Source organism: Anolis carolinensis, chromosome 3 (assembly GCF_035594765.1).
Source record: "Anolis carolinensis isolate JA03-04 chromosome 3, rAnoCar3.1.pri, whole genome shotgun sequence".
Taxonomy (NCBI): Eukaryota; Metazoa; Chordata; class Lepidosauria; order Squamata; family Dactyloidae; genus Anolis; species Anolis carolinensis.
Window position 1 is genome coordinate 44,450,951 of NC_085843.1, and position 16,272 is coordinate 44,467,222.

The 16,272-nt window shown below is 39.0% G+C and overlaps 1 protein-coding gene across 2 annotated transcripts in view; it reads left to right on the forward strand.

Annotated features, from left to right (window-relative positions):
• zpld1 (zona pellucida like domain containing 1) overlaps window positions 1-15,767 on the forward strand; it is a 54,944-nt gene extending 39,177 nt beyond the window's left edge. For both annotated transcript variants that reach the window (XM_062974828.1, XM_062974827.1), the window contains 4 exons: window positions 1,708-1,879; window positions 4,424-4,532; window positions 10,231-10,260; window positions 12,185-15,767. In XM_062974828.1, coding sequence (XP_062830898.1) covers window positions 1,708-1,879; window positions 4,424-4,532; window positions 10,231-10,260; window positions 12,185-12,363 — 490 coding nt within the window. In that variant the 3' untranslated portion in view covers window positions 12,364-15,767. The remainder of the gene's footprint in view (window positions 1-1,707; window positions 1,880-4,423; window positions 4,533-10,230; window positions 10,261-12,184) is intronic.
• Window positions 15,768-16,272: the final 505 nt, after the last annotated feature.

The window sequence follows — 16,272 nt, forward strand, 5'->3', positions numbered from 1 at the left end:
ACCTGGCCTTGCATTTGGTTACCTTGGTCAAATTTAGGATGTCAGGGTTGCACATCTCTGGGGTCCCAATGGGACAGATATGGCTTTCAGTTGTCCATCATTGATCTAGACCAGGGGTCCCCAAACTTTTAAAGCAGAGGGCCGGTCCACAATTCTTCAGACTATTGAGGGGCCGAATTATCATTTGGAAAAAAAATACAAACGAATCCTATGCATACTGCACATGTCTTATTTGTAGTGCAACAACAACAACAACGAAAGAACAATACAATATTTAAAAATGAAAACAATTTTAACCAACATAAACCTATTAGGATTTCAATGGAAAGTGTGGGCCTGCTACTGGCCAATGAGATAGTCAAGATAGTTGTTGTTGTTGTGTGCCTTCAGTTGTATGTACATATTATATTATATTATTAGCATAACACAATATTAGCATTATATATTACTATATTGAACTATACCACTATACTATTATATAATATGTAATATATAACATATAATTAATATTATTATATGGTATTACTATTAGTATTATATTGTATAACATAAGATTATTATCAATATTATATGTATATACAATATATTATATTATTAAAACTTATAAAAAATATTATATTATAAAACTGAGTGCAGGGGCCAGGTAAATGATCTTGGAGGGCCGCATCCGGCCCCCGGGCCTTAGTTTGGGGACCCCTGCTCTACTGTATGTATATACAATATATTATATTATTAAAACTGATATAAAAATATTATATTATAAAACTAAGGGCAGGGGCCAGGTAAATGATCTTGGAGGGCCGCATCCGGCCCCCGGGCCTTAGTTTGGGGACCCCTGCTCTACTGTATGTATATACAATATATTATATTATTAAAACTTATATAAAAATATTATATTATAAAACTGAGGGCAGGGGCCAGGTAAATGATCTTGGAGGGCCGCATTCGGCCCCCGGGCCTTAGTTTGGGGACCCCTGATCTAGACCAACAGTTCTCAAAGTATGCTCTACGGAGCCCTTGGCACTCTGCAAAGCATACTGGGGGGCTCTGTGGTTCCCTCTTCCTTCCCCTCCAATCTTTCTATCCTCCTTCCTGCTCCTTCCCTGCCTCCCTTTCCACCAAAAGTCTTTTTCCCTAAGCCCCCTTGCAGCCAAAAGCATTTTTCCCCACCACCCTCACCCTCAAAAGCCTTTCCCCTCACCTCTCTGTTAAATTTATGTTGGTCAAAATGTTTGTCTATGTCTGATACATATACATTATTTATAATATATAAAATATATAACATAATATATAATATATAAACAAATATTGTGTTGCTTCTTGGGTGAAGAATATGCTGCAGTAGCAAATGAAATGGTCTCATATGATAATGCCACATAACATTTGAAGTTGTGTATCAAATGTATAGGTTACAAATACAATAAAATAGAGTATTCAAAATCTGGACTTTTAAAAAAATATATTTATATTTATATCAGTCTTTCTTCATGGAACTGAAGTAGTCATTCATCTAGGCATTGTCAAAATCTAGACCAGTTTAGGTTCATTATCTTGGCTACATAATCTTGGATGATGCCATGTAGGAAGACACTAATAATCTCTAAACATGATTCTGTATTTTCTAGCATTTATGACCCTATCATCTTCTTATTTGAGGCTCTGCAGTCTTGGAAACAGAAAAAGTAATCCTCTTTTCTCTTCCTTCAGCTGCGACAAAGACCCTCAGACAACCATAATTGAAAATGGGAAGAGTCAAATGGGCCGGTTTTCCTTTGAGGTGTTCCGCTTTGTGAAGCACAAGAACCAGAAAATGTCCACCGTTTTTCTTCATTGTGTGACAAAGTTGTGCAGAGCTGACGACTGCCCTTTTCTTGCTCCTGTAGGTTTTTGTTTGTTTTGGTAATGCTGCAATTGAAGTTCAATGGGGAAGGAGTTTTCTCTTTTCTTTTGCTCTGTGTAGACATGAGAAACAAAAACCTGAAACATCTACTGTAATTAGTCACACACATAACCCACAATTTTGCATGACAGAGTATGGTGTAAATGTTCTGCCAATAAAACTATGCCACATCCATCCTGAAAACCATACCTTGTGCACCATTTAGCAGTTTCCCCTCCCACCTGCCATTTAGTGGAGAGCATATAGGGGATGGAATTGGAGAAATGTCTGGCTATGTCCTTGAATGATGACAGAAGTATCAAACATGCTTCTCCATTCCCTCTTCCCTCACTCCACCAACCATTGAATGGCCACTGTGAAGGCTCTCACAATGAAATTATAAGTCCTGGGTTGGGTGAAAAACTTTGGTCATTGCAGATGGAGGAACAGCCTCTTCAATGAAACAAAAAAGAGAGAAATGGATTCTGCCATGTATACTACTTATGTATGTCAGTAACAAGATGTCAGTGTAATTGGCATTGCTTAGGCATGTATTTTTAATTTGGTAGTTACAGTAAAGGCATAGGACAAAGTGTCGTAATCTGTCAGGACTTTATTGTGCCCTGAGTGATTCTTTCTAGTACAAGTGCACTTTCTTGAGAGTAAGTGTATCTATTGCAGAAAGATAGTTTCATATAAGGCTTCTGGAAGTGTTCAAGGAGGGAGAGCATCTTCTTTCCATCATGATATCTTTCTGGAAATTCAAGGAGCAAACTGCAGAGAGAATATGCCTAAAATAGGATGGTCTGTGTGGCAGATTGAGGACTTCATCACATTGAGCTTGACAAAATGAGAGAGAGTGGGGAAAAGAGTAGGGTTTCATGGGGTCCTGTCTTTAAAGAAGACGAAGAATCCACTCATTCCTATTCCACTAATATAGCCTCCTCCAGCTTCTAATTCACCATCCATTTAATTCCCATCACATGGGCAGGCAATGACTCCTCCCATTTCAAGGATATCAGCACACTTGCCTTCAAACTCCTTCAAATAAACAGAAGCACCTTTCTTAAGGTGGCACTGGGGTTGTTTGCACTCAAGAACCTTGACTGAGAAAGAAACAACTTTCCCTGGGGCCGTTTGCACTGAGATTTTTTTCCATTGTCCCTCTAAGATTTCGATTATTTATCTTTTTTTTTTAAAAAAACATCACCCTAGAAATGGTTTTAAGTTAACTCTTTCCCACAGACAGTGCATTGGTGATCATAGGAAGTGGTTTTTAAATTAACTCTCATCTTTCCCAGAACCTTTGCATTAATGATTGCAAGAATTGGTTTTAAATTAATCCTTTCTCCAAGCCTCTGTATTGTCAATCTGGGTAAATGGGTACTTCAGCAATAGCGATTAACACCACATTGGGAAATTGGCCATTTGGCCTGTCTCTATGTGGGGAATTTAAAAGTAAGTCACTTGCCAATCCACTCAAGAATTGTTGGAAAAATCAACACTTTAGAAACTGCAAGATATCTCACCCCCACAGTTGAAGCTTGTGTCATGTGAAGGGCACAGTGGGTTGCCATTTCTTAAATGCATAGAAAAGCTGATTTTATTGTGTGTGATGAAGTCATGAGTTAACAGACTTCCAATCCTCTTCCTCACATATACAAGTTACAAGTGACTGGAATGCCTAAGGAGGGATATAAGCACTGTATAAGCATTTGTGTAAACATGGGAAGGGATAAAACTAGAGACAGGGATGTGATGTGTGTACATGTTGTACACAGGAGTGCAATGGCAATATTTCCATCACGCTTTTATCCTTGCTGCATTTTGGGCAATTGTTTGAAAAGTCTAAAGTAAGAGAAGAATGTGAGAACTTGCAATGCAAGAAATATACAGATGGGAATCCCTGTAGATAATTATTTTATCCTTTCACCAAAATTATGAGAAACAAATGTGTTTCTAGAGTAAGTGTGGAAACACTATGGTCTTTGGGTCAAATACAGCCTTTGGGAAAATCCTGTACAGCCTCTGGAATATTTCTTGGACTTTCCAAACTGTTTGGGCTGAAACGAAATTATGCAACCCCCCCCCCTTAAAAAAAATTCAGAGCAGCCAAATATGCTTGTTGGTTTTTTTTGGTACCCCCCGAAACAGCAAGACCCCCTTCTCTAAATGAGTAATGCAACATTGCTTCTAGTTGCAAAATGGTGCCCAGAACAATTGGTTGCAGCTCCCTGGAGCAACTAAAAATAGTCTGGTCTTCTAGGTTTTTGGGCACCCTCCCCCCCATTTAGATACACCAGGCACGGGCAAACTTCGACCTCTAGGTGTTTTGGACTTCACCTCCCACAATTCCTAACAGCCAGTAGGCTCTTAGGAATTGTGGGTGTTGAAGTCCAAAACACCTGGAGAGGGCTGGAGTTTGTCCATGCCTAAGATACACCTTTACTAGAGCCCTGGAAGATCATGTATTATACAACAACATTCAGGATGGAAATGACTCACTCCATTCAAACATCCTGACTGTTTTGGTTGTCTCTCCAGATTTGTAGCAACAGAAAAAGAAGAGATGTGGCAAAAATAACCACTTGGAGCCCTCAGAGCACATCTGGAAGTGCGGTCATCACTGCTGGACCCATCATAACTAGAACTGGTAAGAATATGATTACCATGGCCTGATTTCAAAGTCAAAGATTTTCTTCTTTTTGAGATAGCATCCAGTTGGTTCAAAAGCTTGAACATTCAAACCTTGTGAGGAAATATGAAATAAAGACTCCATATTGCGATGAGTTCACTGGAAAAGGTTGCTATGGCGACAGCTGCTTGGCTATGCCAGCCAGAGTTCTGATTGGTTGCTGCCTTTTGGCTTGGCAGAGGCAGACCAACGTTTTTTCCCCCCAACTGATGTTTTCAGTTTCAGTTTTCAGTTTGTCTTCTCTTCTGGAGAGTCAGAAAAAGGAGCTGACTAGATTTTAGTCAGGAATGTAATGGCTGTCGTGCTCTCCAAAGTTTGACTATTTAAAGAAGGAATGAGGCATATTTAAAAGGAGTGTTACATACTGTTGCCTTGTGCATATGTTTGAACTCTTGAACCTGAATAAAGATACTGTTATTGTTTCACTCAAGTGACAAGCCTTATTACACAGCAGAGTTTATCTTGATTTAAAGATGGTGATAAAGCTTCCGTTTACATCTATATCGTTATTTACACAAATCGCCACAGGTTATGGACCCAGAATTCCCAGATTATCACCAGTTTAAACCATTTAAACATCTGCTTGTGTGTGAATGTCACTTTAAAGAGGCAGTGGCATAATTTTTACAAGGCTGTGCATCAGCAAGGGGGCAAATTACCTCAGAAATGGAGGTGAATCTTGCAGGATTTCCCATGGCAAGGCTTGGAGGAACTACTCCATATGGAAGATTAGAATGGAGAGTTATTTAAAGCAGCAGTCATTATGGGAGTGCACAGTAGCTCCCATACAAGGGCAAGATAAAGAAGAGCATCGAAAAGAAGATGAGAGGGCCAAATCAATACTGATTTTGAGTGTGAATGACAATGAACTGATTCACATTGCTGGCCTGGTGATGGCTCATGAGATTTGGGCCAATCTGAAGGAAATACATGCCTCAAATTCGGCAGCCTCAACAGCTGTCCTGGCAAGGAAGCTGTATAGGACTCGTTTGCAAAGGAATAAGAATTTAAAAGAACACTTGCAAACAATACAGAAGTTATTTTTACAGCTGGATGAGAGAGGTTCTATCTCTCTGAAGTGAACAAATGTTATATTCTGTCATTGCTAGACGATGCACAGGATGGTATCATCAACGCATTAGAGTCATTACCTCAAAGTCAGACAAACCTGCACTATATATGTAGCAGACTGGCAGCTGATTGGGAATGTAAGAAAGAACGTGATGTGGAACATCAGGGAAAGCGGTCAGTGGAAGCAGTTGCGGCAGAGCCTGAGAGAGAGACCGAGAAGGTGTAGGCAGTCAAAAGAAGTGCTACATCTGCGGATCTTCAGGACATCTAAAAAGAGACAGTCCACAGTTACAGAGAAAGAAGATGAACCAGAGGAGGGGCTCATCGCATGCCAACATTGGTCCAATCCAAAGGAAGTAAAGATGAGGACATTTTCTTCATTGACTCTGGGTGGTCTCAACATATTGTAAATAAGAGATAACTGATTAATAATCTTGAAAACCTGAATGTGCGAAAGTTTCTTGGGCTGATGGTGTATGTTACCATGTTGAGGGGCATGTTTATGTAAAATACATGTTTATGTAAAATATTTAGATAAATATTGAAGAATGTATTATATGTACCAGAAATTAAATATAACCTCTTATTGGTGAGTTCATTAGATAAAGAAGAGTATGATATAAATATTTCTGGAGGCAAAGTTAAAATTTTAAAAGGAAAGAAACTTTGTGGGACTGGAAAATTGCAAGGTGATATGTATGTTTTGGTACCTAAAAGGGGTAACCAAAGTGAGATCAATATGATCAGCAAGAACATACCAATACATCAGGGGTGTATTCACGAGTTTGGCTTTGGGACATCCAAGTTTCAAGGTGTTATATAAAATGCAGGAATTTGCTGAAGGCAAATTGTCAGAAATTTCTGATTGTCAGAAATTTCTAGATTGTAATCTCGGCAAAAGGACAAAGGCTCAATCTGCACCCATTAGTAAAAAGAGTGTGAGAAACTCAGAAAAGGCATTTGATTTGGTTCATGCTGATTTAAAACTGCCACAAACCTGACATGATTTTCATTCTCTGATGCAGAGAGGGAATACAGTTGTACTTTTTGCACTCATAATTTACATTACATAACTATATTGATATGATTTGAATCCAGCTCCCAGGGTAAAAGCTTATGGCGTTTCCAATTTGGTGAGGCGCTACTGTTCTCTTGCTGAAAATTCTAAATGTAACCATGACAGCCAAACTGGAACATAGCTATATAATTAATTATATAATGAGAAAGGGTCCCATTTTAGTAACCTATGGCCCTAAGTCCCCTGACCCCTCTCCACAACTCCCTCTTCCAGATATGTCCCCCATAGTTATATTATGTCCTCTACAGGTATCTCAAAATTGAAAATGGCTAATAACCGAGAGCCGTCAGAAGAAATTAGTCTTCTTCACATTCTTCAGATGTATTTATATGGGGGGACTGATGCACTCTAGGAGGGTTTTTTGGGTTGAAAAATTATACTCTAGAACATTTCTATCCCTTCTGTCCCTTGAATTTGGGACAGGTTTGTCACAGCTGCTTTCCACGTGTTAAAGGGAAATTTTAGAAGCAAAGAACCAGCCATAGCTACTTAAATATGCTCCATGGTTGTTTTAACACTGGCAGCTAGATTGAGCCATCTTGCAGTTGATAGGGACTCCCTCAGCTGCCTTGGAATTGGCAGGGAGTTCCCACTATACAGATGTACTGAACCGTGCAGGCCCAGAAAAGCACTGGCAGGTGTGGATCCTCTCTGGGTCTACACACCACACACACATTCTCCTTGGAAAGAGAGTGCATGTGTGATGTGCAGGCCCAAGCCTACCAGGGCCTGCAGCCAAGTGCCTCTTACTCAGCGCTCAGCTGCAGGCCCTGACAGGCTCTGGCAGGCTTGGGCCTGAATGTCTCACACATGCTGTCCTTGAAAAGAGAGTGCGGTGTGCAGACCCAGAAAGCACCCATGCTTGCCAAAGCTTTTCTGGGCCTTCACGGTTGCGGAGCAAGGCTGCCAGAAAACGTTATGGAGGACAAGTCCCTTCAAGACTGTTCATTGCCGCCAATGGGACAAAAATATTCATTTTTTTCAGATGCCGAACAAAAAAGCTCATTCGGAAAGGCGCCCGTTTTTGACACTCAAAAACAAAATGGGGCCTTACAAATGAAACAAACAGAAATAGATAGCAATTCTATAAAAATTCACAAGACTAGTGTTCAGTGTGGCTGAGCAACCACCTGAAATGTCCCGCCCCCTCCGTGTCACGAATGTTACCAGCTACAATTCCCTCACTTATCTGATCCTTGGAGTACACTGACACAAACAATGTGCTGTTCACTAAGGCAGCTAGGGGGAGGAAAGCCCCCCTGTTCCCCCACCCAGCCTCCCCAGACATTGTAGGTGTGTCTGTTGTGGTTGGAAACAGATGCAACATGAGGAGAGGAGATAGGAGGGGACTGTCATCCTGCATTCTTGGCCCACCTGAGCCTGGGGACTGTAGGATGGCTTTTAATGTTACCATTTCCATTTAGGTCAGTGTTTCTCAACCTGGTTTTCCCAGAAATCCTAACAGCTGGTAAACTGGCTGGGGTTTCTGGGATTTCTGGGCCAAAAACATCTGGGGACCCCAGGTTGAGAACCACTGATTTAGGCCCTAACTCAGGATTCCTAACTTCAGGAGACAACTAGAATCCTGGATAAGGGTTTGGGTTTACCTCCAAATTATCTTAACCTAGGGCAAAGCCATGTTAAGATATATTCCCTCGGGTTAAATTGGATCAGCCCCATGCAGCTGATCCCTCCTCACACCTAAGTGGTCAGTGCAGATGTGCCCCAAGTGATCATAGACTCTAACTGTGAAGGCTTTGAATTTTCACAGGGAGCCTTCATGCATACAAAAACCTCCCACCTTCAAAAAGCCCCATCCAGAATGTGAACAGTATGGTGCCAGTTATGGGGATATTAGAAGCTTTGAGGCCAGTGAATGTATCTCTGATTTCCCCTTGTACATGATGAAGAAAGGCTTGTACAGGATATAAGGCACATAGACATTTTATTGCCATGTTTAGAGTGTCAGGATTTATTTCTCAAATGAGAATGGCTTGTACATTTTGAAATTTACTGTTGATTACAAAAGTTCAATTTCTTAAGTGGATGTTTGGCATATGGTAATTCATTTCTTCACTTCCTTATTTGTTCTTCATCTGTCAAAGTTTTCGTTGTCAAATTATATTACTGTCACAGTACATTTAAGTTGTCGCTGTCACATTATGCGGGTATTGCAATTAATATATTGCAAAATAAATAAATAAAATAAAAATCCAGATTGGAACTGCATATTATTCCTGACTCACATTCTCTCTTCAAGTAGGAATAGTTGAAACAATCAATATGTTGATGTCCAGTCACCAATTGTGCTTCTTCTGTAAGAGGGGAGAGAGAAAAAAAAAAAACCACTTCATAGCCAATGCCTAGAAAGGGGTTGAGTCACCTGCCCTAGATCAAATATTGAATATTGATCCAGTTTTTTTAAAGAGGAAAGGGAAGTAAGGTAGGATATAGATGGAGAGAAAAGGCAAAGCGGGGAAACTGGGGAATAGAACATTGTAGTCCTAATTTCAGCATTGTTAAATGAAACTTTTAAAAATATGGCTACAAAACTAATTTCCGGAATAAATTAATTTGGAAAAAGGTCTGTTAAATCTGAAAATAATTGATCAGTGATGGTCAAGACTTTAATATACAGGGCAATCCTAAACAGGTCTATATAAAACTAGTATTGCTCTATATAATAACAGTAAAAACAGTATACACACAGTTCTGGAAGAAGGCAGACCTCCCAACAATAGAAGAACCGGATAGTCTTTAAAATAGCAGAAATGGACAAATTAGCAATGATGAACAAAGAAAAAAAAAACCACACAAAACTTTATCAAGGACTGGGAACAATTTCTAAACCATGTAAAAATAAAGAAAGATGGAAAAGTTTTTATAGAAGGCTTCATAATTTAACCTGTAGGAAGTTTACAAATAATAAATATCAGGACAGAAGGAAGAATAGAAACACAATGTAATAGGAAGGTAGAACAGAATTATATTTGAATGTCTCCAACCCAAGGGACGAGAAGTTATTAAATTGGGAGGGGTGGGAGGTAGGGAGAGTATAACCAAATACGAATATTGTATAGATGTTAGGAAGTACTGTATTGGTTCATGCATATATACATGCATATTGCTTTGTTTCAGTGTTTTATATGAATATGTAAATTGAAAATAAAAACATATTAATCCAAAACATGGCTACAAACTAATTTCTAGAACAAACTAATTTCCAGTCTTGCTAAATCTGAAAATAATTGATCCGTGATTGTCAATATGCAGGGCAATCTTAAACAGGTCTACATAAAAGTAAGTTTCATTGAATACAACTAGGTTTACTCCCAGGAAGTGTGTATGAGACTGTCTTCTACCTGATTCTAACCAATGCAATTATCAGTAACAAATTATTTATCTGAAATAGCTGTAACTGCTGAAAGTGTTCAACGTGAAAGAAGAAATAGGCTTTGGAAAAACTATATACAAATTACAACATATCTATTTTTATCTTTTACACAGATGAGACTCCAACCAATAATTCACAACTTGGTAAGTTGTTCTTATAACTGCAAACTACTCTTTTTAAAAAGGGATATTTGAATTTTACACCAATGACTATTGGAACGATTTGGATTTAATCTATATTGCAATATTTTTCATTCATTTACAGCAAGAAAGTAAATGGTAAATGTTGAATATCCAATTAAATTCCTATGGCCATCTTTGATAAGCTTAACAGATTTCACTCTTTAAAATGGATCTGACATTTAAAAAGCCAGTTGCAGGCCAGCTGATACTATTGTGACCTGACATAGGTCATTTCACATGTACGTCTGCAAACTTTCTGTAAGAAATTGTAAAACAGAGAGAGCAAAGAGGGAGTTTGCTGTGCTGTAGTAGTAAGGAAGAAGCCATTTAGCAATTAATTGGGGGCAAGAGCCAGCCAAAGTTATGCATTCTAAGTACCACTAATGACATTTGCGGTGGTGGGGGATTAACTATGCTACTCTCTCAAATCAGAATCAATAGAGCACAGCAATCCATTCTAGAACCAATAAGATGGCACAATCCTAATCACCTTGGGGACAGGAGAGAGAGACTGCAGCAGTGCCACTGCCCTATTCAGAGCCTTACAATCATAGAATCACAGTTGGAAGAGATCACAAGGGCCATCCAGTCCAGCTCCATTCTGCTAATTAAAGCATTCCTGACAGATGGCCATCCAGCCTGTTTAATAACCTTCAGGTGCCCCCTGTGCAGTGGGTAAACCCTTGTGCTGGCAGTCCTTGCAGATGGCCAATTCTCTCACACCAGAAGCAACTTGCAGTTTCTTAAGTCGCTCCTGACACAAAAGCTTCAGAGAAGGAGATGGCACCAAACTCTGAGGTTGATGTACAGTGATTAGTGTGGAAGGAAGAAAAGCAAGGTTTTCAAAAAAGAACTTTTCCCTTTAACTTAAGCCAAAGGAAGGCAATGGACTATTCTATATCCAACACATTTTGGGTTTTGGTGGTAGGGTAGGTAGGGAAATGGAGCAAAGTAAGAGCATGGTTCTATACGTAAGGATTCTGTCCCCTCCCTCAATAAAATGTTCATTGAGGCCCCACATTTCTAACATTGCAGGGATCTCAAAGTTCAGTTGAGCATTTAGAAATATAATTTGGGCATTCAAAAGAAGAGACAAGCAAAGTTTTCAAATCAATGGAAACGTAGAAGACATGAGGCTTCCATCTATGGCCCTTCCGTCCATATCCTCCAACTATTCTAATATGGCAGAGAAAGTCCCAATTAATTTTCTGCTGCTTTAAAAATGTCTCAGTTAATTGCTCCTCTTCATGCTCCTCTTATCCTCTGTTTATTTTTACAAAGAATTATGCTTATTTTTACAAAGTGAGTTCAAAGTACAAAAGTACAAATTTGATTAACTCAGCATGAAAGAGAGGACAGGAGAGGGTGTAACCTTGCCTTTCCCAACAACTAAAAGAAAACTCCTGAATTTTATTCTAGCTTGTGTGTGCCTCCTCGTTAATAACTTCTGCCAACTTGACTACACTCTGGCCACATGCATCCTGGTTTTAATTTGTAAAATGTTGGAGAGTATTCTCTTCCTATTTATGGACCTCCTAATGCAGTTGTAGAAAATATTCTGTGATCCCAGTTTCCCCTCCCAGGGAGCAAAGGAGTGCCTCTATAACTGTGAATAATAGGGAACTTTCTATATAGTGTTGTGTGGTTTCCAGGCTGTATGGTTGTGCTCTCCTGATGTTTCACCTGCATCTGTGGCTGGCATCTTCAGAGGAGAAAAGGCTGCTAGAACACAGCCATACAGTCTGGAAACCACTGAACATTCTTGTGATTCCAGCTGTGAAAGCCTTCAGCAATACATTGAACTTAAATATCTTCAGCTGGATCATTCCCAGAGTTTGCATAATAATATTGTGACACATATATTTCCAATTTCTTTTCGTTGTAGGCAATCCAAATGGATCTTCTTTCCAGCTCAATTCTGTCACCAGTGCGTTGATTTCAGGAATAGTAATTCTGGGAATTATGAGCACCGTCTTCTTCACATTCTCCCTCCTCCTCCTCCACAGAAAATGGCCCAGCAGTAGCCCAGTTTTGAGTGGTGTACGAAACCCTGTTTTTAACTAGAAAGAACAAATCAATGGGACATTCTCTGTGGGACTGCCAAGAAATGTATTTTCTTTGAAGTGTCACCAAGGCAGCATTCTGCCACTTTCAGATTCCAGCTAGTCTTTCTTGTAGTTTTATACATGTTATTGTATAGATAATAAGCAGTAAAGATGATGGTGGCTCTTTTTCATTTATGTTTATGGTTATGTGAGTGATTGAGCTATTTGACATTTGCCAACAGGATTATAGATAATTGAAGTGGTTTCAAACATCCAAGTGGCATCATAAAGGGTTTTTTAAACAAGCTTCAGGCAAAAAAGAAAAAAGAAAAAAGAAGAAGCTTGAAGCAAAAACATCCTCCAAATATATCCATATTATACAAACATGACTGTAATAAAAGACCTGTAGTTAATATGCCCTTTTGAATGGGGCAACCTCTGTGTTTATTTCTTTCTTTTTTTTTTGACAGCGTTATACATTTTATTCCATTCTTTATGAATTCTGGTACTTGAAGCACATAGTTTTCATTTTCTACTGCACTGCAGAAAAGAGCAGCAGATAGTTCAATATAATCATAATGAGTAGCTATAGTTTTTAATTGCTTGGGAAATATAATCAAATGGGATGGGGTGAATGTTACTCTGTTTTAGGTTGAGTTCATATTGTGAAAGGAATTACAACAATGGACATATGACTGACTTGTGCTTAATCATATTTTTCCTAAGCCAAAATGTTTTGTGTTGCAAATTTAGGATTGAACAGAAACCATTCAATGTTCTGGAAATGCATTTGGCAGTGTTGAAAAGCATCCACTCATTTGAGATGTATAGCTAGAAAAGAGTCACCTATTTATTCAAATTGTCCCTTGCTCTTTCTTTGAATTGAATTTCTTTAGCCATAATTATTTATATCACCCAATAGCAAAATCCAACCTCCTGTGTTGTGGGGAAGGAACTCACATTTCTGCCCCCCTTCTCCCTGGCAGCCCTCACAGCCCCACAAATGCCAATTTAGGGTATAGGTGGACCCTTTTGAGTGGAGAGGGTTGTGGACAGAAATAAAAAAAAAGCTTACATTAAATTAAGGGGACACATTCATTTACACAGCTCCAGTCCAAAGTGTTGTAAACTTATTGCTGGAACTATTGTATGCAAAAATATTATTTTTCCATAAGATACAATACTTTTTTGGGTGGGTGGGAAGGGGTACGCATTATTTTTTTATGAAAAGGCCCCTGAAATGCAAAAAGTATTTGGGTGGTTTCTGAATTGGGAGTCTTGGTGTATTGAGGCTCCCTTTTTCACTGAAGGGAAGAAAAAGTGTGCATATTATTTACATCTGTACTTCACACATTCACACATTGAAAGGGGTCCTGCAAATTTGGCTGAACATCTGGAATTCTTAAAAGTCAAGTTCAATTTGGTTTGGTCTGTAAGTGTGTACACCTGAATTTTCTTACAGGGCTCTTTGCAGATGGTTGCACTGACTTTAAAGTTTAACAGCTGGGCACATAGGGGCATTTGGAGGCATGAGTTACATGTATGCTCACTTCCTTCTTCCCTTCTGAACCATATGTATATGCAGGTTAATGTGTTTGCATAGGGCTTGCTGAAACTAGCCAACCTTTCAATGCTTGGTAGGCTTTCTGTAGAAGAAGATATATGAACTATTTTATGCTTAGTTTTTACTCCACCTTTAGGATGAAGGATAGTTCACAAAGACCACTAGAGAAAAGTATTTTCCCAAATGCCTTCAAGTATTCGTGAGGCTTCAGAGACACTTTGGGCCTCATTCAAGCTATGATGAAGTAAAAAGGTGTTCATGCTAGAACATATGCTTTCTCCAGCGTATTTATGACTGCAAATTGTATGAAATGTAAAACTCTTAAAAATCCAAGTTAATTTTCAGGTAATCTTTTAAAGCCCCCCCCCCCCTCCAATGATCCAACAATTTTGGATTTTTGGATTTAACATCAACTAGAAGTACCCCCCCACCCCCCAAAAAGCTGGCCTTTTATATTGTTTTAAAGTTTAAAGTGTATTATGCTTGATATCTACTTTTTCTTTCTACTTTCAGTTAGCCATATGATACTGTGACCAGACATATAACTAAAGCTAATAAAAGTAGTGATTGTCCATTATTGCTATAACACTGAGATGTAATTCAGCTATGTCAAGGCTATTGAAAAAAATGGGATTAATGATATGTGACCTGTTCTTTGTTTTTGTTACTTCCAAGCTCTGGTTGTATTTTATTATGGAAAGCCAATAGCTAGAATTCTATTTAAGTACAATTCTGGCTTATGCCGATATCTGTAGATTGTATAGGCTTGTATCAATACCTTCCTCAAAGAGGCAATTCTCCTTTGCCTTGCGGTACAATGAGTCTATCTAAAACTAGCATATGAACACATGTCTGCCTCCCCTGACTAGAAAAGTCACTGGGGTGGATTGGTGTGCACAGGTGCACCTGTGGTACTTTACACATCACTGGGGGTGAACAGCATCTTGACTCATAAGAACTTGATGAGAGAAAACTATTTGAGAAGTGTGGACCTTGTGTCTTCCCAACACACTTTGTTCCATACCTTCTACAGCAAGGGAAGTTTGTCCCAAGACATGTTGTTTCAATAGTTAAATAACGTTAGCAATGGCCACTTAGAGATGCATGTACAGCTCACCAAAAATGTTTGTACTGACAATAAACAACACTGTATAATGGAGAACATATAATGGGATATAGTTGGATGCTGATTTTATCTGCCAGATGCTAACATTTTGGGTTTGTGATCATCACTACATTGAGCGAACAGAATTGCTACTGTACATATTGCTTCAGACAATATATTTTTGGCATTGTTCAGTTTCCTGTGTTAATCATGTCTCTGATTTTTTTAAATCTGGAAACCTATGCAAATATCAGGGTTATTTCGCTTCCATGACTACATATAAAGCACACACAAATAATTCATATCACGCCATATCTAAATGGTCTGTAAGGCCTGTTTATAAACATCCTGCTTGCTGCAGTATCAGTGCTTTCACAGCAAGGGGCCAGCCCTGCCATTACATGGATAAGAGGCAACCACCTCAGGTGCCAGGGGATGATAGGAGAAGTACAATGTTAAATAAGAAAGCTGTATTGCAAACTGCTTGACCTGCACCCCTTAGATAGCATATTACTTTCAGATATGACAAAAAAATGTTGCCTTGTTGTCAGTCCAGCTGGATTTGTATATGGGATGTATGCTATCTTGTTCTGCCACAGGCGCCAAAGTGCCATGGGTTGGCCCGGTTTCACAGGTACTGTGTTTGGTTTTCTCCAGTCTTATTACCTCAAACATATTTTTGCACTTCAGGGTTTAGGTCTGATGATATGTAAAACATGATTGTTTAATAAAACAATGACAAAAATCAGATAAATGTTTGTGTGAGCCCTTTGTTCAACATTTACCAATATGAATTTTGCTGCAGATCTTGTTACATTAGCACAGTGGTTTTCAACCTGTAGGTCCTGTTTTGGCCTTCAACTCCCAGAAATCCTAACAGCTGGTAAACTGGCTGGGATTTCTGAGAGTTGTAGGCCAAAACACTTGGGGACCCACAGGTTGAGAACCACTGAATTAGCAGGTTGTCTTCAGGGTAATGAGTCTCTCCCTTTCTCACTCTTCTTCACTATTCCCAAGCTGCCTGTTGTCCTTTTAGTTTATATTTTATATTTATATGCATTTGTTTCTGTTTTTATATGCTGTAACAGTGCTTATACACTAGCAATATTACTTTACTACTACTGCTTCTGGTACTAAACAACAATAGTGTGAAAAGTTTAGGTCACAAGGATTTGCACAAATACGATTGCAGGACCATGGATTGACAAATCCGTGCAAGTGGGCTACTGAAGAAAGTTGCCAAAGTGATTGTGTTACTT